Genomic DNA, 20,689 nt, shown 5'->3' with positions numbered 1-20,689 from the left:
AACACAAATTACTCACAGAAAATGACCGACTGTAAGTAGAAAAACTGTTTTCTGAGGCGTTTTATTATATGAACCTTCAGCAGATGGATATTTAATTCAATGTCACATCAACGTCATGTTCTATCTGCACCGCCACCACTCTCCCCTCACGAAGAGGAGGTACTGATGCTGTCCACCAGAGGACATAAAAACTCTCCAAGTTGACATTACAGTACTGTTAGAACATCTAAACACAAGTACAGTGTCCTGAAATACAGAAATGCACTGTTGTTCATCAGCTTAAAGTTGGAAATATGAAAGCCTTTCAGTTAAATTCAACTTTTTCTGTCTTATTCTTTTTATTTTAAGTGGCGCCACATGTTCTAAAGTGGATCGGAAGGCATTTTCTAAATAATCGGTTAGTAAATCTAGCTCCATTTGGTCTGATGGAGTGAAAACTGGCGTTGATAGTTCTGGCAAATTTTCTACAAATTGTAGGGCGGTAAAAGGTTTTATTGAGCGCTTTGTAGAATAACGAGGGGACGTATATACATTATGGCTAAGACGTAGTTCATATGAAATTAAGTAATGGTCGGAGACGGCTGAGGTTTGCGGTAGGATATTAAGACCTAGTGTCAAAACTAAATCTAACGTATGGCTGCAATAGTGTGTAGGCCCTGTTACATTTTGGGTAAAACCAACAGAGTCTAGAATTGAGGTAAATGCCTTTTTTAATGGGTCGTCTATCTTCTCAAAGTGGAAATTAAAATCTCCTACAATCATTACTTTATCGTTGCACACAGCCAGGTTTGCAGCGAAATCACTAAATTATTTTATAAATTCAGAGTATGGCCCTGGTGGCCTGTAAATGTTAAATAATGAAAATGCGTTCCTTTTTGTGACCGGAAAGCTGGCTGGTACACACGGTCTCTGTTCATTCATTTATAGTGCAGTGTGGTCATGAAACTGTGTGCCTTTCATAAGGAGGTGCTTAGTGCGGCCTGCTGCCAGCAGAGGGCAGTGGAGCTTGTCTAGGGCAACATCTGCCAAGGACTCCACTACCAAGAAAGCTCTGGGCTCATTGTCTTAATGCCTCTCAGCTGGAGGTGCACCTACTTAAACCCTAGAGACACTCAGGGGAAACGCTGCACCTTTATAGAGGGGTGGCTGGTAATGGTACCAAACAAAGAGAAATGAGAAAAGTTAGAAGGTCAGGAGAATAAAATAAAAAGAAACTGTTCCAAAGAAAAGAGAAAGGGAGCAGTGAAAGAGAAGAAAAAAGACAAAGCCTGTAAATCAAAGAGAAAAGGAAAAAGATAAGAAACAAATCAATATATCGCTGCTGTCGGACCAAAACCTTGTATCTCCAAAATGGTAACTTTTCAGGAGAAGGAAAAAACACACATTATTTTCAATGTAAGTCAATGGAACCAGACTTTTTTCCAAGTCCTTTTTAGTTGTTTATTTTGGTTCATCCTTCGTGAAATTTACAAACAACATAAAGGCCGACATGTATTTTCAAATTATGTCACAAACTGAAAATTGTCAAAAATGGAGATACGAGGTTTTGTTCTGACAGCAGTGATATTTGACTAAAGATGTCTTTACATTTGTTTCTCTCTCTGTTATACATTCCCCCTGTTGGACTGCGCTGTGGCAGAAGAATCATCAATCGACTTTATATCAGTGACCTCCTAAAAGGGGCCCACCAATGTTCACACTCCGGAGCATGTGGCCCAGCGGTGATGCTCCCTTTCCTGGTCGCTGACCTCAGCAGTTTGATCCCAGACGTGGCCGAACTCCCACAAGCACCTCCATCACTCATGTTCCGTTCTTCTGCCTCTGCACACCACAAGGTTTCCTATTTCCAGATAACTCACTGGTCTGCACTTGGGTCCTCTACCTGTAACAACCTGTGACCCTATATATATATATATATATATATATATATATATAATACTGGCTCTAAACTAAAGAGGTACATGTCTGATGTTCTGCTTTAAAATATAGGTAATATTGTGGTAAAACTAAGCTTCCAGAATACCACCAACAAACTCCACTTTAACCGTTTCACTTCACTAACATATCAGACACGTAGACTAAATTCAATGACTTTCCAGATTATTTATTATTAAGTTTACCTTGATCTAAGAATCTATACACGTAATTACATGCAGAAATGTGAACACCACTGGGGAAATGACCTGTTTTGTTGATTTCACTGAACGCATCCTCTACAGAGAACAGACTTCAATGTGAAATTTTCTACCCATTTAATTTCACAACTTCTATTTACTTGCCAAGTTGAAAATGCTGGGGGGAAAAATTAAACATGGGGACATTTTCATAATCAAAACCTTGAAAAATCTCAGAGGTGGTAACTGGAGAAAGGAGAAAGAAACTGTTTCAACTTTTAATAGATTTTCCTATAGTCAAATTTTTTCCATGGAATTTTGGACCATTTCTGTTGGTCTGTTCATCATGACGTTTTCACATAATATACAGGGCGACTAGAGTTATGCAAAAAAAAAAGAAAAAATGACCCAAATGGAGAAACAAGGTTTTGTCATGACCGCAATGACAAAGTGTAAAATGTGCCAGAACTTTTGCAGAGGCCACCTTTGACTGTGTGTTTTTTTATTTGTTCCACCAATATGTGAAGCATTGGTTTTCTATTGTCCTTCCATGTTTCAGAGGAAGCTGAAGGGTGTGGTAATTGTGAGAGCTGCTTCAGGACGGACAGACTGTAGATCAGCACTGTGTGTAAACCAGGGATGTCAAGCTCAAGGAGTTAAAGGACCATATTAAAAATCTCATTAAATCTATAATCTCATTAAAGATATATTACTTTAATCGCTATTGACAGTCTTTGCATATTTTTAATAAACAAATACAGGTACTTGTAGTAGACCATGAATTATTACATGGACACCTAAATAAAACTTTAAGTTCAGTATGACAGATTTTCTTACATTTATTCCTAACCTTAACCTCGAGGCAAAACCTACACCTACTCCAAACCATAACCAGACTGTTGTTGATCAACTGAATTTCACCAGAACATTTGTGATTCACGTATCTGTAGAGCATCTATAGGGGACAATGCAAATAAAGTGTGACCAACTCCACAGGTGTTGCATGCCACAGAGAACAAATGGGTCTTTAACCAGAATTTTAAAGTGTCCTCATTAGTTGAAGACTTAAAGTGTGAAGCAGCCACAGAAAAGGAATGAGCTCCTTTTTACCCTTAACCGTAACTGTGGAACGAGCAGAAACATTAAGATCTGATAATGTTCTGGGGGAGAACAGTGCTTGATAAGGTCTACTGGTGGTGCTGACTTGTAAAGCTTTGAAAACCAACACAGAAGCCCTAAAATTTGCCGTGACCTTTAACGGTAACCAGTGGAGTCACACAGGAACCAGAGATGTGGTCTCTATTTCTAATTCCAGTCAGGAAGCTGACTGCTGCATTTTGCACAAGATGCAAACGAGTTGGGGGGACTGTGGTGTTCCTAATGCTGCAGCTGTCATGTTACTTTTTCTTAAGGTCCAGGTTCTGGATGGGGGCCAGTTCATTTCAGCAGAGAAGGAGTCAGAAACTTACAACTTGTGGAGGCCAATTGGGTCTCGTTGTGAAGTATGGACACTGCAGAAGAGGCTGAAAAGTAAAAACATCTGTATAAATAAACCAGAAATCTTTTAATGGTATTTGGAACAAGGCAGGTTCCATAAATAAGGGAAAACACATTCCACATACTATTCCACAGTAATGTAGAGCATGTACAGGGTGAAAATCTTGTAAACTTTGTTGCTCTCATTATAATGTTTTACCAATTTAATAGCATAAGTTTCACACAAGACGTCAGTGTTTTTCAGGCTTTAAGCTGGAAAATGAAATGAGCTTCTGTTTCTCACCATTTGTCGACTCTGATGTGGTGATGAAGAGTGTAGAAGAACCTGCAACATACAGATCCACAATCAGACGATGCAGAGAGAATCAGACAGTAGATTATAGAGATCAGCGCTGATATTCGGAGTTCTACAGTGAGAGAGACAGACGAATAAACTGACCCGCAGTAGAGTTTGTGGTTGTTGTGGATGGCAGTGTTGATGCTGGAAGCAAGTTTGACAAAACAAACACATCTTACTGATCAGTTTTCTGCACTTTCTACATTTCAGTCTGGCAGAGGCTTCAGACTCACCACACTCCTCTTCATCGGATAAGTCTCCACAGTCATTGTCTCCATCACACTTCCATCTGATGCTGATGCAGCGCCCGGTGTACTTACAGTGGAACTGCTGCACACCGCATGTCATGTGAGCTGCAGAGACGTGACGGTATTGTATGGGAGAACTTTGAGAGCGGAGATTACTACTCCTGTAATATCAAACACTAGAGGGCGCTCCCGAGCCAGTCCAAAATGAATGGATTAAGATGGAGCATTTGACCAAAGTTAAATGCTTAAACATTAAGATTGATTTCACATCCTGAACACAGACCAGCGAACGAGCTGCTCCTCTCGCCAACCCACCAGCGCTATGCCAACCAGTAATGTTAGTGTCCGGCTGCCCAAAACTCGTTTGCTGTATGAAAAGGAAACGTACTGGTACATTTTCATTCCTGTTTTAGTGAAATGCATCCATCTAAAAATTGAGGAAGGTTCTGGACTTGTCATTAGAAACTATTCGAACTTTTCATTTTTAGCCGTTTAGCTCCATTCGCCCTCATTCATTTAGGACTTCCTCGTGGGCGCCCTCTGGCGTAACAGGGGAAATATACAGATCCACAATCAGATGATGCAGAGAGAACCAGACAGTAGATCATAAAGAGCAGCTCTGACCTTCAGGAGAGTTCGTTGTTGTTGTGGATGGCAGTGTTGATGCTGGAAGTAAGTCTAACAAAACAAACACACACAGCTAATCAGTTTTCTGAACTCGGAGTAACTTGACCTTCACTGACCTTCACTTTAAAACCAAATTTTAAGCATTAGAGCCAAGTAGTGACTGGAGGAGAAAATGAAGCAGATGTTCAAGACATGGAGTGTCAGGTCCAGGACTCGGAGTCATATGACGCAGACCAGCCCATCTAAAATTCAAACTGCCACACACACACACACACACACACACACACACACACACACACACACACACACACACACACACACACACAGCTTAACTTTTAGCTAAGTAACCTTTCTCACTGCCCACCTGCTCGGATATGTCCTCGTCCTTCTTAACTAGCTTTTTCACAAATTTGTTTTCTACAGGTTTTTGCCGCTGCTGTTCATCTTCACGTATGAAAATTGCATTCAATTGCAGTGAATTCCACTGAACCTCCACCAGCCAGGGCTGAGGAACATCTGCAACAGACAGACCCACCATCAAACAATTCACACCAGATATACACTCACTACAGCAATATCAACTGACTTCTGAATACAGCGAGAACTGTTATGACTTCTTCCTGTAATCTGTCCCTCTGTCTGAACACACAAGCAGCTCTACAAACACCTGCTATCAGAAAACTTCACCGCTTGTGTCTCTGATCACCATCACATTATCAGAGGTCGCAGTTCATCCACACTGACAGTATTTTTACAGTATGCATTACATGAAAACTTTCGGGTTTTAGTTGTTTAATGCAAAATAAAATAATTCAATGGATCAAAGCTACAGATTAATATAGACTCACTTTGAGGATGAGCTTCCAGAATCAGACAGAAGGAGAGGAGGATGAACAGAGCCATTTCACCATCACCAAGAGAGAAGAGAGACACTCGACTCACACAGTTCACAGAGCCACAGGAAACCACACTGAGCACTTCTAGCCTTTCAACCCAAAATTAATTTCCCCTTCAGCTCCTCATTTTGGGTTCTGAACATCTGACACACACACACATATATATATATATATATATATATATATATATATATATATATATATATATATATATATGAGAGAGAGTATATATATATATATATGAGAGAGAGTATATATATATATATATGAGAGAGAGTATATATAATATATATAAATTATATAATATAGCTGAACCAAAGATGGGAGAAAGAGGAGAAATTCAGATGAAATGGTACCCAGCGCTACACATGGGATGTTTCTCATTGTAGACAGATAAGAACGTCGTACAGATGGTGCACATAGTGTTGTTCTTGTGTATAGAAACAATGGGCTGTTCTCTAAATTTATACGAATGATAACTTAAGTGGCTTTTTCTAAAACAAAGGCGGGCCTCTTATCTAAGTATTGCCCGTTCCTCTGTGTCTGCCTTACCAAGCGTGGTTTATTCGCTCGTCTTTTTTTGGTGTTTCGGGCTGTTGTCTGCTCTTTGGACTGTTTTTTGCTCTTGCGCTTTTGGATAATTTTGCCTGGTTTATCTGACTGCTTTTTGGCTTTTGACCTCTTTTTCTGTCCTCCACCTTGCCCCTTAGATCCCCCTGTTTTATTAAACCACTTTTAACTAGCACATGGATCCTTCTCACGTTCCTGAGAATCAACCGTTACAACATTCCTCAAGTCTGTCCTTCAGACTTTTTTCTGCTTGTTCTGTATAAAATAACACCAAAAATGGGTAAAACTTGGAGTTAGATCCTCCAAGTTTGAAGTTAGCTACAAAAGAAAAACCTGCATTGTGGCTCCCCTGCATGGAGAATCCTGAGAAGCCTATCTCTAATTTAAGCTCATACTTATTAGAGTTGTAAGCAAGTGTATATAATCATCAATACTCACATTTTATACATTTTACATTATTTACTCATTGTAGTCATTAATTATGTCATCCTTTAATTCACCCCCACAAAAAATTCCTGCTTGGGGCCCCAAAAGGCTAGAGCGGGCACTGTAGATATATACCTGATCTTACACACACACACACACACACACACACACACACACACACACACACACACACACACACACACACACACACACACTTATCCACTCTGTCCTGATTGCTCAACCACCAGAGTAGTTCCCTGCAGTGGTGTCAGTCTTGCCTTATCAGTTTACGCCAAAGCCTGATCCTGAAAGTCAGGTAGAACAAGTTGATGAAGCAGATCCTCCAAGAGGCGCTCCAGGCAAATGAGTAAAGGGGTGAACTTTGAGCTTCATAACGTTGTAGACTGTTTTAAAAGCTACATGACACACTAAAGAAAAGGGGAATATCCGAAAGGTATAATAGAGACTCTTCAATGTGTTACGGTCTTCATGTGCTCCATTGCATTTGGTGTCTGTGGGTTGGACACTAAGTCTCTAAACAGCACATATGCCTTAAATGCTGACTAGAATATAATCTGATTGATTTTTTTTGTTTCGTCTCGTTTCACTGTAGCAAAGTCTGAAGCAGGAATTTGTGAGTAACTGTGTGTTTTGATCTCACAAGTTAAATAATAAACCTGGTTGAATGACGAAACTGCATAGAATAGCAGATACAAACCTGCATCACTTGTCCAGGTCCATTTATGCTTCCAGCCATGCCCTCTTGCCAGACCAGCCAGCAAGCACTTTAACCACCAGCACTTCCCTCTCTGGTGTAGCCTTAAAGCCACAGCCTGTGTGAGCCTTTATTAAGCCTTTATTTATTGGTCTGAACTGTGCACCCTCCCTCACCACTAACTGGACATTCTTCCAGAAAAGTAAGGCCGTTGGCTTAGGGACCTCCTTTCAGACCTCTCCCTCCCCGGGGGCGCTGTGCTCCTGCAGTACGCGGATGACCTCCTGATTTCGGCCCCAGATGAATGCACCTGTGTTGATGCCTCCAAACTGGTTCTCACACGGCTGGCTGCCTTAGGCTTCAAGGTTCCACTGAAAAAGTTGCAGTTCTGCCTCCCACGTGTTCAATACCTCGGCCATGAACTCTCTCAACGTCAACGCCTGCTCTCTGCCGACTGGGTCTCTTGCATCACACGCCTTCCTAAACCCGCCACCAAACAGGACATGATGTCCTTCCTGGGTCTCATCAATTACTGCAGACAGTGGATTCCTGACTGCTCCACCCACAATCAGACCCTGAGGGCCTCCTTCTCCCATGTCTTCCTCCCTGACTTGGACTGATGCCATGAACACTGCCTATGTGGCACTGCTTACTGCCCTTCGTTCAGCACCTGCCTTGGGTCTTCCTAACTACAGCCTGCCATTCCATCTCTGGGTGTCGGAGTCTGGGGGCGCCGCGGCTGCTGTGCTTGCCCAGTCCCACGGGGGGGGAATCTTTCTATCCGTCCTCACTCTGCCCTTGATTCTGTGTCCTCTGCTCTCATGCGCCTGCTTTCCTTGTCTGACTCACACACTTCTTCCTCTTTTGACTCGCATGACTGCACTTCTCGCCTGGCCGCAGAAACTTCTATTCGCCCGGACGTCCTGTCCACCCCCCTCCCTAGTGGTCTTTCTATGTGGATGGCTCTTGCTCTAAGCCACTTTCCTTTGTGGTTACGCTGTCTGCTCCCCTCCCTCTACTGTTGTGGAGTCCTTCTCTCTGCCTTTCTCCTCTGCTCAGGCGGCCGAATTGTACGCTATCACGTGCACCTGTATTCTCTCTCAGGATCAGAACGTTACTATTTACACTGATAGTCGTTACGCTTTCGGTGTCGTGCACGATTTTGGGGGTATATGGTCTCAACGTGGTTTTGTCACGTCTGATAATAAGCCCATTTCTCATGCTTCGCTTATCGAGGACCTCATTCGCGCTAGTTTCCTGCCTTCTCGTCTGGCTGTGGTCAAGGTCCGTGCTCATCAGCGTGGCTCCAATCCTGACTCGATCGGGAATAACGCTGCTGACTCTGCCGCCAGGCGTGGCGCGCTCCATGGGCCCCCTTGCCCGTTTCTTGACTCCTCCTCTTTCTCCTGTGCCGCTCTTACTGTTGATTGCCTCCCTGGCCTAGATCTGGTTGACATCCAGTCTTCTGCCTCACCTTTGGATATGCAGCATTGGCTCTCGTGCGGTTATGACTCTGCTGTTGTGCCGTTCCGTGACGGTAAGGGCCGTTTGTGTCTCCCCGCCCATTGTGTTCCTTTTCTCGTTCCCGATTTTCATGGCACTTCTCATCGGGAGCGAAGAGGGGTGAGGCATGACATGTCAGAATTGTTTTGCATTCATAATTTGAATTCGGCTATAGACCGCATTATAGACCGCATTCTAGACCGATGCCTAGTTTGTGCACAGAACAATCCAAAGCCTAAAGGCCCTCACCAGGTTCTTCCCAAACCTGAGACGCCGTTCCAGGAATGGCAAATAGATTTCACACACATGACAACTGTAGGACCCCACAAGTATTTACTGGTAATGATTGATAAATTCTCCCGATGGACTGAAGCATTCCCGTGTAATAAAGAAAACACAAACACGGTAGTGACAAAACTATGTCAGGAAATCATACCACGATATGGCGTCCCTCTAGGTATTGACTCCGACAAAGGTACACCTTTCACTTCAAAGGTCACGCAAGCGCTCGCTAAACAGCTAAGCATAGACTGGGCTTTCACATTCCCTATCACCCCCAGTCCTCCGGAATGGTGGAAAGGGTGAATCGCACTATAAAAGGGCAGCTACGGAAAGCCATGCAGACTCAAAACACAACCAACTGGGTGAAAGTCCTACCTGTGGTCTTAGCCGAACTGCGCATGACGCGAACAGACACTTTAGGTGGACTATCGCCATACGAGATTGTCATGGGACGACCATTTCCTGTCCCATGGCGACAAGTAACGGCTCTGGGGGGAGTGGCGGACCTTGAAGTACGTCGCAGTGAGTACACAGCGGGCCTGTTGTCAGTCTTGAATGAGTACTGGGAGAGGGTCAATCAAAACATCACTGACCCTCCCAAGACCCCCACGCATCAGTATAAGCCCGGGGACCAAATCATGGTCAAAAAGTTTGAACGAAAGGGTTTTTCTGACCCTCCTTTTTCACAGCCCACAACTGTACTCGCTGTTACACGTACTGGTGTCTTAACTGACCTTTTCCCACAGTGGATCCACGCCTCCCGTTGTGTTAAAGCTCCTGAATTATAACCCGCTCTGCCTATTATTAATCTCTCTTTTGTTTTGCAGAAGCATGATGCTGCTGATAATGCTCTTTCTCTGCTCGGAAGGTGCTGGCGCCTCCCCGACGGACAATGCCTTCTGGTAGTACGCCAACTGGACAGCTAAGCAGTATACCAACGACTCATGTTATGTCTGTCACTTGATGCCTTCTAGCGTGGACAGACACTCCATGGTTACCTCCCCGCAGAACCAGTCAACCACATTACGGGCAGTGGCTCATACTTGTCTATCTCCTGACTGTCTGAGTCTTACTCATTTAGATTACCCACATGCTAACTATTCACTTTCTCTTTCACAGGATTTTTGTAATAAAACTCGTGGTACCACTAATCTGCATACATGTTTATCAGGTATACTTATGTATGTGCTCGCTAACCACTCCTCCAAGGGGCTACCTTTAGCCATGTCAGCTGTAAATAGGGCCAAATTCCCGCTGTGCTTCGAGGGGACAGGCAGGGTTTTCCTGGGAGCCCTGTCCGCCTCCCTCTGTCAGCACATCCTCTCTCCCTGTAACTCCACTAACTTCGCTACCTGCTCTGCCCTAGCCCCGGATGCCCTAGGCACTACCGTTGCCTCTCCTGTTATGGATCGGTATTGGGTATGCGGAAGTCGGGTGTGTGTTTACCTCCCTGAAAATTGGGGAGGGCGATGTACTTTTACACTTTTCAATTCTTCCCTGATACTTATCTCCCATAATCCTCTTGGTAATAAGCACATCGCCAGGCGCAACAGGCGCTCTGCTGATGATGACTTCCCTCCCCCAGAACACCGGCTGAGATCCAAAGCAGCTAAATTTTGGGACGGTTTGTTTCCCCAATATGGCATATCACAAGTTTGGAACCAATTGGAAATTACTCATTATCGTCTGGCCACTTTCACCAATACTACGCGTACGGCCATCCAGGGTATAAGAGATGAGCTTACCGCCCTCCGCCTCACCGCAATGCAAAACCGTTTGGCACTAGATTTGCTGTTAGCCAAGGAGGGCGGGGTTTGCGCCATGGTAGGTGATTCCTGCTGTATATATATTCCTGCTAACGACGAGGACCATGGTTCTATTGCCACAGCCCTTGGCCGCATGTCACAGGTTTCTACCCGGTTACAGTTGGACGAGCATGGCGGGTGGGGATGGGGCCCTTTTGGTTCCCTTTTTGGTTCCCTCACACCCTATCTCGCCATGATAGCTCCTATTGTATGTGTGCTGTTGCTACTGTTGTGTATGGGACCGTGTCTTTTCAGGTGCGTCATGGATCGAGTGTACGCTCTGGCCTCCTCGCTCATCCCCCACCGGTCCGACTACGTCTTTATGGCACAGACCGTGCAACAGCCCTACGCGTCATTGGAACCATCTTATGATGATGCTGTTTCTGTCTCTGTGTAGGAGCCTTTTTCTCTGCTCTCTCTGATGTGCGTATTGCTTATAACCCGTCTTCGACGAGTTATAAAAGAGGGGAATGAAAAGGTTAACTTTCCTTTGTCTCTTCCCCAGTGACTAACATGTATTAATAAAATCAGACTCTGCTGAGGGTGCAAGGGTGTCTACCCTTTGTGCATACTTACAGGCTGTTAATAACTATTGTTCCTCTTTTATTCTGCAACCCATTTGCCCTTTTGACTTACTGGATTTTGATGTTGAACTGAGCACATCCAGAGATGGAGAAAAACAACTCCATGTATGGACTTGCAGGTTACAACATATGTTAGAATGTGGTCGAGCCCTTCCTTGACTGCCTGCGAGCGCGAGGGAAGGGCTATGTGTGTATAAAAGAGGGGACCCCCCCTTCTTCTGTGTGCTTTTGCTGAATAAATCTCTCTCTTCTCTCTACGAGAGTGTTTGTTCCCCATTTGCACCGAGCGCTCTATCTTGGGTCTTAGCGGGATCTGCCGAGCTGGATTATCGCTTCGTTCTCTGGTTTCTGAGGGAGAACACTGTCCAAGGAGACCCTTCCTAACAGTTACTCTGACCACTTTTTTAAAAAAACTAAAATTACGTAAAATAATCCACCAGTTTAATCAAACAGATGCAGTTGTTCCAACTACTATTTCAAGTAGAATTGAAACACGTGATGAGCTCTTCAAGCATCATCTTAGTTGTCTGACAGTAAATTCTTATTGACTTATCTATTGCATTGGCCATATGTGTGTTTGATCTTGATCGTGCGCTGCCCATTTCCTGCTATATCCAACAAGGCTCTGGAATGAAATGAGTGAGGAATACAATTAATTCTAGGGATCTTTAATTAATATTAATTTTAAGTGGAGCGTCTCAGCTCATACAAGTTCCTGGGTCTACATGTTTCAAACTGTTTGAACTGACACACAAACACCACAGCCATCAACAATCAGGTCCAACAGCATTTGCAGTTCCTCCATAAGCTGGTACACCCTCTGAAAAAATCCACTGTGCTATGATTGACAGTTTCCTCATGATATGTATGGTTAGAAATGCTCCTGAGCAGGAACGAAACATCCTCCAAAAATCATCCACACTGCAGCAAAAATGCTCTTTCCTCTGAGTTTTAGCCGCTCACCGCTACCTCATGATTTAAAAAACAAACAACTTTTATTATTAAAATCTAGAATGGTTCGTTCCACTGTCATCAATCCCGAAATCTGCACCGTCCTTTTGGAGCTTGATGTTTTCACTGGCTGTCACCATGAAAGATCGGCCAGCGTCTCCCCACGGCTCTCATCAGACGCAACGCCTTCGGGACCATGGTTATCCACGTCGGGACCAACAATGTCTCTGACTGACGTAGTGAGGTCTTGAAGGAGCACTACCAGACGCTACTGGACACCTCCAGGATTGTCATCTCTGGACCTCTTCCCACCTGCAGGAGGGGTTCCGAGCGGTTCAGCAGGCTATTCGCACTGCAGTCCTGGCTCCTTGGCTGGTGTGCTTTCAACAGTTTGGGCTACGTGGACACTTGGTCTTCGTTTTGGGAGCAGCCAGCTCTCTACTGAAGGGATGGGCTTCACTCTAGTCGTCTGGGATCTGTTGTTCTCTCAAGGAACATTGAGAGGGCCATCCACTGACCACGAAGCAAAGGCCACAAAAGTAGCGCCAAATATAGAAACGCTACAGCTATTAATGTTGTTACTACTGAAAATAAGGCAATTGCTAGCACCTCTACTGTAAAGCAAGTGCTAATGCAAATACTTATCCTATAAGTAAAATACTCATATCACAAACTTGTGGACGCCACAAGTTCCTCCCAATTGAGACGGTGTCAGTTCTCAGAATAAAACAAAGCATCAAACAGCTTCAAAGTTTGCTCATACCAGTTTGCAATGACCGCACCTTTGGTCTAAAACTAGGACTGCTTACCATAAGAACTCTTACATCTAAAGCCGTCGTTGTAAATGAAATTATTACTGATATCAATTTTGATGCTCTGTGGATTAGACCCGATGAATACCTTGGTCTAAATGAAGCCACCCCCACAGGCTACAGCTATGCACATAGCCCTCGTTTAAGCAGCTGGGGTGGAGATATAGCAACCATTCATACTAGAGCTTTAGGCATGAGCCAGACAGCAGGTTATAAGTTCTCTTCTTTTAAAGTTCTTTTACTTAATATACTTGATCAAGAAACAAATAAAAAATTCATTTTCACTAATTACAATTTACAGGCCACCCAGTCCGTGTTCTCAGTCCTCACAGGAATTCTCTGAGTTTCTATCAAGCTTAAAAACCTTTTCAAGTAAAATAATTGGCTGACATTTTAATATCCACATTGACAATCCTCAAGACGCACTAAGTAAGGCATTTACAGCACTGTGTGACAGTTATAGGCTCCCAAGACACATTTTCAAAATCTATTTATTTGTGTAGTTTGTGTTTATTTGCTGAGAAAAGTGTTAATCTTTGAATAAACAAAATTCATAGAATGTTAATTAATAATCATATATATATATATATATATATATATATATAGTGATTTTCTGGATGTTAGTGTGTGTGTTTAATCTCCAAGCCGCTCCTCGAGGAAGCCCAGTATTATATGTAGTTAAAAAGCAGCTCCTGGTTTGACCAATCAGAGCTCAGTAAATTGAGCTCATGATGTAAATTGATGATATTAACGAGTCCCTGTGGCGGCTGTCAAGGAAAAATATGGACCCAAGAAATTCTTATTACTTTTTACTGTTTTTGTTTTTATTTGAATTATGAATACGACTTTATTCTAATGTATATTGTGATAAACTCACTGCTGAGGTCAACTGTTAAAAAATTGGCTTAGATGCCTGAAACCTTCACACAGTGCTGTGTATCTATCATAGACTCCGTAGGTTTCATCCAAATTATAAAAGGGCCCACACACTACCACAACCACACTCTAGCACAGCCGTCTCAGATCATTACTTAATCTCATATGAAATTCAGCTTAGTGGTAACGTGCGTTCATTACAGTGTTATCGTGTTAAGTGCGCTATAACTTCCTCCACAGCTGGCAGCTTCATCAGAAAATATAGAAACACAGTTAAACTCTCCAAATCAGCTGCCTTATAATGCCAGTCTAGATCCTGAGAATATAATAATCACTGCAGATAGGCTGGAATCGTTTACCTTACTTCAAGAAAATGAACTAGTTAAAATGGTTTCTTCCACAAAATCTTCTACTTGTATGTTTAGATCCGATTCCTACAGGTTTACTCAAGGAAATGGGTCTATTCTGTCAGTAATAAACTCCTGTCTTAGCCTTGGATACATCCCAAAAACGTTTAAACTTGCAGTAATTAGACCGCTGATTAAGAACGCTAACCTCAATCCCTGCGAACTTTCAAACTACAGACCTATCTCAAATCTCCCCTTTATATCTAAGATCTTGGAAAAAGCGGTAGCCAAACAATTAAGCTCCTATTTGTATAGGAATCATCTACATGAAAAAATTCAGTCTGGTTTTAGGCCACATCATAGTACAGAAACAGCACTAGTAAAAATTGTAAATCATCTTTTATTATCTGACAAAGGAAATGTGTCTTTGCTAGTCCTTCTTGACCTTAGTGCAGCATTTGACACAATAAACGATTCTATCTTACTAGATAGACTAGAAAACCTTGTAGGGTAACAGAAATATCTCTTTCCTGGTTCAGGTCCTACCTCACTGATCACTATCAGTTTGTTAATGTGAAAGGTGAATCATTTGTCCTTGCAAAATAAAGTATGGTGTTCCACAAGGCTCTGTTTTAGGACCTATATTATTCACAATATACATGCTAGCACTGCGTACCGTTATCAGTAAAAGGCATAAATTGTCACTGCTATGCCGATGACGCTCAGTTATATGTATGTTTATATATATATATATAATCTCAAGCAAACCGGATGATAAAATTAAACTTAACAAGATTGAGGACTGTGTAAAAGATATAAAAGATTGGATATCGAGTAACTTTCTTTTACTAAACTCGGAAAAAACAGAGGTCTTGCTTCTTGGACCATAAGCATCTAGAAACAAACTGTCTAACTTGTCTCTTAAACTTAACAATTTCTCAGCTGCATCAAGCTCATCTGTTTAAAAATCTTGGTGCTGTGATGGACTCTGATCTGTCCTTCGATGCACATATAACGAATATTACTAGAACAGCCTTCCTGCATCTCTGCAATATCGCTAAATTAAGAAATGCGTTATCTCTAGAGGACGCAGAAAAGCTAGTTCATGCATTTATTACCTCAAGGCTAGATTATTGTAATGCCCTGCTGTCTGGATGATCCAGCAAAAGCCTTAACAAGCTTCAGCTAATCCAGAAAGCTGCAGCCAGATTCTCACAAGAACCAGAAAGTTTGACCACATCAGCCCAGTTTTATCAGCCCTGCACTGGTTACCAGTTAAATTTCACATTGATTATAAAATCCTATTACTGGCCTATAAAGCTCTAAACGGACTCGCCCCTCAGTACCTGAGTGACCTTCTCTCCCACTATGAACCATCACGCCTACTTAGATCACAAGGTGCTGCTCACTACTGGTACCTAGAATTAATAAAGCTCCATCAGGGGGGAGAGCTTTCTCATGCAAAGCCCCCCAGCTCTGGAATAACCTTCCTGTTAATGTTCGGGACTCAGACTCAGCCTCAGTCTTTAAGTCTAGGCTAAAAACGTACTTGTACAGTCAAGCCTTCAGTGATTAGTGTTCCCTGTCAGATCTAGACCTGCCGGAGTCTCTGCTGCTCTGTTATCCTGTAATCTGTGGTCAGCCACTCCTTACAGAACTGATTCTGTGTTTTTCTTCCTTTCTTTGATCAGCTGCTCATCCTGTGCGTCTGATGCTGTTGCCTCTTCTGCCTTGATCGAGTGCTGCTGCTCACCCACCTTCTGGACCAGCTTGACCACCACTGAGCTTCTTACTGTACAACGCTGTGCAGTCCTCACCCTCAGATGCTGCTGCTGCCGCTGCTAATTATAAACTAATCAAATTAACCGCTGTCTCACCATTTTTTCCCAATTTGAACTATAATACTTTATATAAATAATGTTTTCTATCTGGTGACGACCAGAGGAGGACGGGTTCCCCTTCTGAGTCTTGGTTCCTCTCAAGGTCTCTTCCTCTTTTAGGGAGATCTTTCTTGCCACTGTCGCCACTGACGATGGGATTTGATTGGATCTGCTGGAGGGTGTATTTATTCTTCTGAAAGAAGGTTTTTATTTGGTGTTTGTGTGTGGCCTCATTTTGTCCATCATGGACTGGGGTCTCTCGTGTAGTAAATGGGAGCATCATGGCTAAATATCTCCCCTTGTTTTGTATCTGTTACACAATAAACCTGATGAGTGACAAACCTTCACAAAATACAACACAGGATCAAACCTGTATCACTTATGAAGGAATGTGGGAAGGAAAGTTTCATGTTTCCAGCCACGCCCCCCCACCACCCCCACACCCCCCAGACAAGCCTATACAAAGTTTAGTCCCCAGCGCTTCCCTCTCTTTTTCAGCCCTATATAAACACTCTGTGTGAGCCTTTGTTAAGCTTCTCTTGTTTTTGATTCAACCTGTTCTGCCTCTTTAACACCTTCACTTCAACTGAAAACTCTTACAGACACGAAGGTAAGTTACTCTGATCACTTTCAAAACAAGTCAAATTACTTGAAATGTTTCACCAGATTAACAAAATCAGATGAAATTCTCAGAAAATAAATTTCAGGAAACAGCAGAGCCACAGGACAAACACTAACATCAAAGCAATGAACTAAAGGCCTTGGATTGTTTATACTTTACTAGCATTGTATATGTTCTAGTGTCAGATGGCAGTTATAATTACTAGAAAGGCCATTTATGACTTTCTCTGGACTTTCAATCCAGATCAAAACAAGCTCTGTCCAAGCTGCCAAGGTAAAAAAAATCAAGAGCAAACCAGCTTTCAGTGTCAGCTTCTGCCCAGGTTATTATCGGTTATATAATAGTTCTTATATTAGGATGAATCAGGGCCTAACGCAGTACTGCTGTCATTTATTGTCAAATCTCAGTCTGTTTTTGTTTATGCGCAGTGTGAAAATGTCTTATTTCTGATATTGAACATTTGTTCTGATGAATAGCCTCACAGTCACTGCGAGGTTATACTGTCTCTCCCTCCACACCCAGTACTGCCTTAGGCCTAGCTGAAAAAGAGAGGGAAGCGCTGGGGACTAAAATTTGTATAGGCTTGTCTGGGGGGTGTGGGGGTGGTGATATAATTACGACATAAATACATCACTTGGGCTGTCCTGGTGTGACGGCTCAGGAAAGTCCAGACGAACGTGGAATTCCGTAAAAAGAGGTTTATTCGTGCCTGGGTCAAAGCGAGGAGAGCAGAGATGATCACGGCTGCGATTTGCATACTTTCCATCTGGAATTATAACTAATATCACTAAAAGTACATCACTTGGGCTGTCCCAGTAAGACCTGAATGAAGGGTGTGAGACGAACTTAGACTGACTACTGTTTCAGCTCACAGCCGGTTTCAGGTTTCAACCACTTTTTCTAGTTCGTACAAAATTAATTTTATTTAAAGTTCAAATGTTTAACTGCATGTTTCAAGTTTCAACTTTATTTTAAGTTTCAAGTTTGTCATTTGCACAACATGTCAGGTGTCACGGTTGGCTCCTCCCACTACTCCATGTGCCCCTTTTGTTTTGGTTTTGTCCAGCCCCCTTGTTTCATGTCTCCGCCCATGATTGTTTTCACCTGTTTCCTGCCTGTCCCTCGTCTACCCTTTGTTATTTAAGCCCTGTGTTTGCCCTTAGTGTTCCCTGGTTGTTGTTTGCTCGTTGTGTTTGCTGTTGTTTGAATGTCTGTCTATGTTGTTGGTGGTACTGGTGTTGTTTGATTCTGGTTTATGTCATGTCTGTCCCCCGATCACTTCGTGTTGAATATATGCCCTTGGACTGTTTTGACCACGACCCTGGATTTGCCCAGAATAAAAAGTCGCTTATCTCAGCACATGCGTCCGCCTCATCGCTCCACTTACATCAGGACATTTATGCATTGAAATGCTTGTGGTGAGGCTCAGCTAATCACTCTACAGAAAGTAACTAAGTAAAAAAAAAAAAAAAAAAAAAAAAAAAAAAAAAAAAAATATATATATATATATATATATATATATATATATGTATATAAAATTTACACAAAATGTAGAGAAATTATACACAAAACAAAGAAATATACAGAAAATATAGACACAATACACACAAGACAAAGAGACAATATACATTAAAAGTTACTTGAATGACTCTGTGCTATAGTTCTTTAAACTGGCTTAGTGTTAAGGTGTTATTGTCCATAGCAGAGATGATATGATACAATAATAACGCTGACAGAGTGACTGAGTGAAATGGTAACTGGCGACGGACCCACAGCTTCACAGCTTGTTCAGAAGCCTGACAGCCTGTGGGTAGAACCTGTTCATTAGCCGGGTTGTTCTAGCCTGGATGCTGCGGAATCTCCTGCCTGATGGCAGGATGGTGAACAGGCCGAGTGGCTGCCGTCTGACTGGATCTTTTGGATTTTCCTGAGGCAGCAGGACTGGAAGATGTCCTGTAAGTTTTGCTAGTTTGTCTATAGTGGTGGTCGTTAACAACTGCCCCCAACTGAGCTCTGGGCCACAGATGACCATTTAACTGGATTTAGACCCAGTTGTACCCCTCAGTGGACAATATTATGTCAAATTAATCAGATTTAGCTAATATCTGTGCTTCCGCAAACACACAAATGCTCTGACCAGCTGGTAAAAAGTTACTTGTGGTAAAAAGGAAGAAATGGTGTGTTGACGCAAGTTAGCCATCAAGCAATCTTCAAAATGCCCTTTGCTTCATTTTTTTCCTCACTCATTTCATTCCAGGTCCTTGTTGGATACAACGGGAAATGGGGAGTGCAGAATCAAGATCAAACACACATGTGGCCAATGCAACAGATAAGCCCTTGAGAATTTACTATCAGACATCAAAGATGACGCTTGAAGAGCTTGTGATCAAAGCAGATGCAGGGCTTGGTTTTTCCAACTCGAGTGTCTCAGGAAATGTGAACACCAGCACCTCAATGGTTTTTAAACCTGACTCGCGAGTGCGCTACCTCCGCCTTCCTCCTAGAGAATTCACTAACTTCGCAGGGGAAGGGGAGCTGTTTGCCAGCGTCCTTGTGGAAGATAAAAGCAACCCAGAGGTCTACCTCAAGTGCATCTGCATGAACTTCCATGTTCCCAGTGACCGATCCTTCATTGTGACAGCCAGTGAAAACATCAAGCTCCAGAAGTACGGTGCATCAGTCTGGGTTGATGAGAATGGAGTGAGACATTAAAGATATTAATAATCCTTTTTGATAAGTGTACATCTTTCATGTGATTTCCATTCCAATTCATGAATAAGTTCTTCTAAAACTGAGATTGTGTGCTGTGGGATTGGACAACAGCCACTGTTTAAAATGTGCTTCATGAATAAAAAATTGATTTGATGACAATGTAGTTTTCAAGTGTCCTTTTTCAGTCTTATTTGTAGTATACAGCCACTGATGATTGTCTGTGTTTTAGACATAAAATCTAAAAAAAACTATTAATAAAGCTAAGCTAATATACAGTTTTGCCTCATGTAATTAATCAAGGGTATCTTTTTGATACACCACAGATCAGAAGTGTCCAGCAGTTAAAGGACGTGCGTTTTACAAAACATTACATTAGTTTGACATAATTACTGTAGAATAACTGTGTTGTAACAAAGTAACCTGACAGCACCTCATTGATTATACCGTTCTGTAATTACACAGTACCTACATAACAACTACACAGGAACTTTCCTGTAGTGCAGCGTTAAAGTTACACTTTAAAATCCATGGACGGTTCCTGTGTAGTTGCTATGTAGTTACTATGTAATAAAGAAGTGGTAATGCAGATGTTGCGTAATACAATCAACATATTTAGTTAATTATATAAAACTTAGATTTTATCATACGGGGGCGTCTGCTGTTCTGGCACATTACAGAAGGCTTTAAAGCTGAAACTGGTTGCAGTGTCACAGCAGTAGCTACATAACTGATGGCTAAATGTTAGGAAAGCTGGCAGATCCAGTGAAAGTAATGCCTTAATGTCAGTTATTCCAGACTTCCTTTTACTGCTGAACAAAACACTGCTGCTTCAGTTTGATTACAAATGTAATTACTTTTGTTATTACTCTTGTGTAATTACATGAG

At 42.4% G+C, this 20,689-nt stretch overlaps 2 protein-coding genes and 1 long non-coding RNA gene across 3 annotated transcripts in view; 2 read left to right on the top strand and 1 right to left on the bottom strand.

The window, feature by feature from the left end:
* Positions 1-7,559, bottom strand: part of LOC108415863 (mucin-5B-like) — a 50,113-nt gene extending 42,554 nt beyond the window's left edge. The window contains exons 1-6 of the mRNA XM_037532296.1: positions 7,434-7,559; positions 4,821-4,874; positions 4,182-4,301; positions 4,051-4,092; positions 3,895-3,936; positions 3,584-3,637 (exon numbers count right to left, since the gene is read on the bottom strand). Of these exons, the coding sequence (XP_037388193.1) occupies positions 3,584-3,637; positions 3,895-3,936; positions 4,051-4,092; positions 4,182-4,296 (253 nt within the window). The 5' untranslated portion in view covers positions 4,297-4,301; positions 4,821-4,874; positions 7,434-7,559. The remainder of the gene's footprint in view (positions 1-3,583; positions 3,638-3,894; positions 3,937-4,050; positions 4,093-4,181; positions 4,302-4,820; positions 4,875-7,433) is intronic.
* A 495-nt stretch (positions 7,560-8,054) lies between these two features.
* LOC119261952 lies at positions 8,055-10,756 on the top strand. The gene is made up of 3 exons (XM_037532523.1): positions 8,055-8,268; positions 8,407-8,967; positions 10,043-10,756. The coding sequence occupies exons 1-3, from the start codon at positions 8,055-8,057 to the stop codon at positions 10,048-10,050; spliced, it is 783 nt and encodes a 260-aa protein (XP_037388420.1). The 3' UTR covers positions 10,051-10,756.
* Positions 10,757-16,955: 6,199 nt separating this feature from the next.
* Positions 16,956-19,963, top strand: LOC108440516. Its single transcript, XR_001858857.2, has 2 exons — positions 16,956-17,080; positions 19,350-19,963. It is a non-coding gene; the product is annotated as an uncharacterized LOC108440516 (long non-coding RNA).
* The last annotated feature ends 726 nt before the right edge of the window (positions 19,964-20,689 follow it).

Source organism: Pygocentrus nattereri, chromosome 21 (genome assembly GCF_015220715.1).
Source record: "Pygocentrus nattereri isolate fPygNat1 chromosome 21, fPygNat1.pri, whole genome shotgun sequence".
NCBI classification, from domain to species: Eukaryota; Metazoa; Chordata; class Actinopteri; order Characiformes; family Serrasalmidae; genus Pygocentrus; species Pygocentrus nattereri.
This window is presented reverse-complemented; position numbering and strand designations above follow the sequence as displayed.

Bases quoted from the DNA above. Each gene is read 5' to 3' on its own strand.
- LOC119261952 (XM_037532523.1), top strand. From the start codon at position 8,055: ATGAACACTGCCTATGTGGCACTGCTTACTGCCCTTCGTTCAGCACCT. The intron at 8,269-8,406 runs GTCTGACTCACA...TCTTGCTCTAAG, and splicing joins CTCATGCGCCTGCTTTCCTT to CCACTTTCCTTTGTGGTTAC.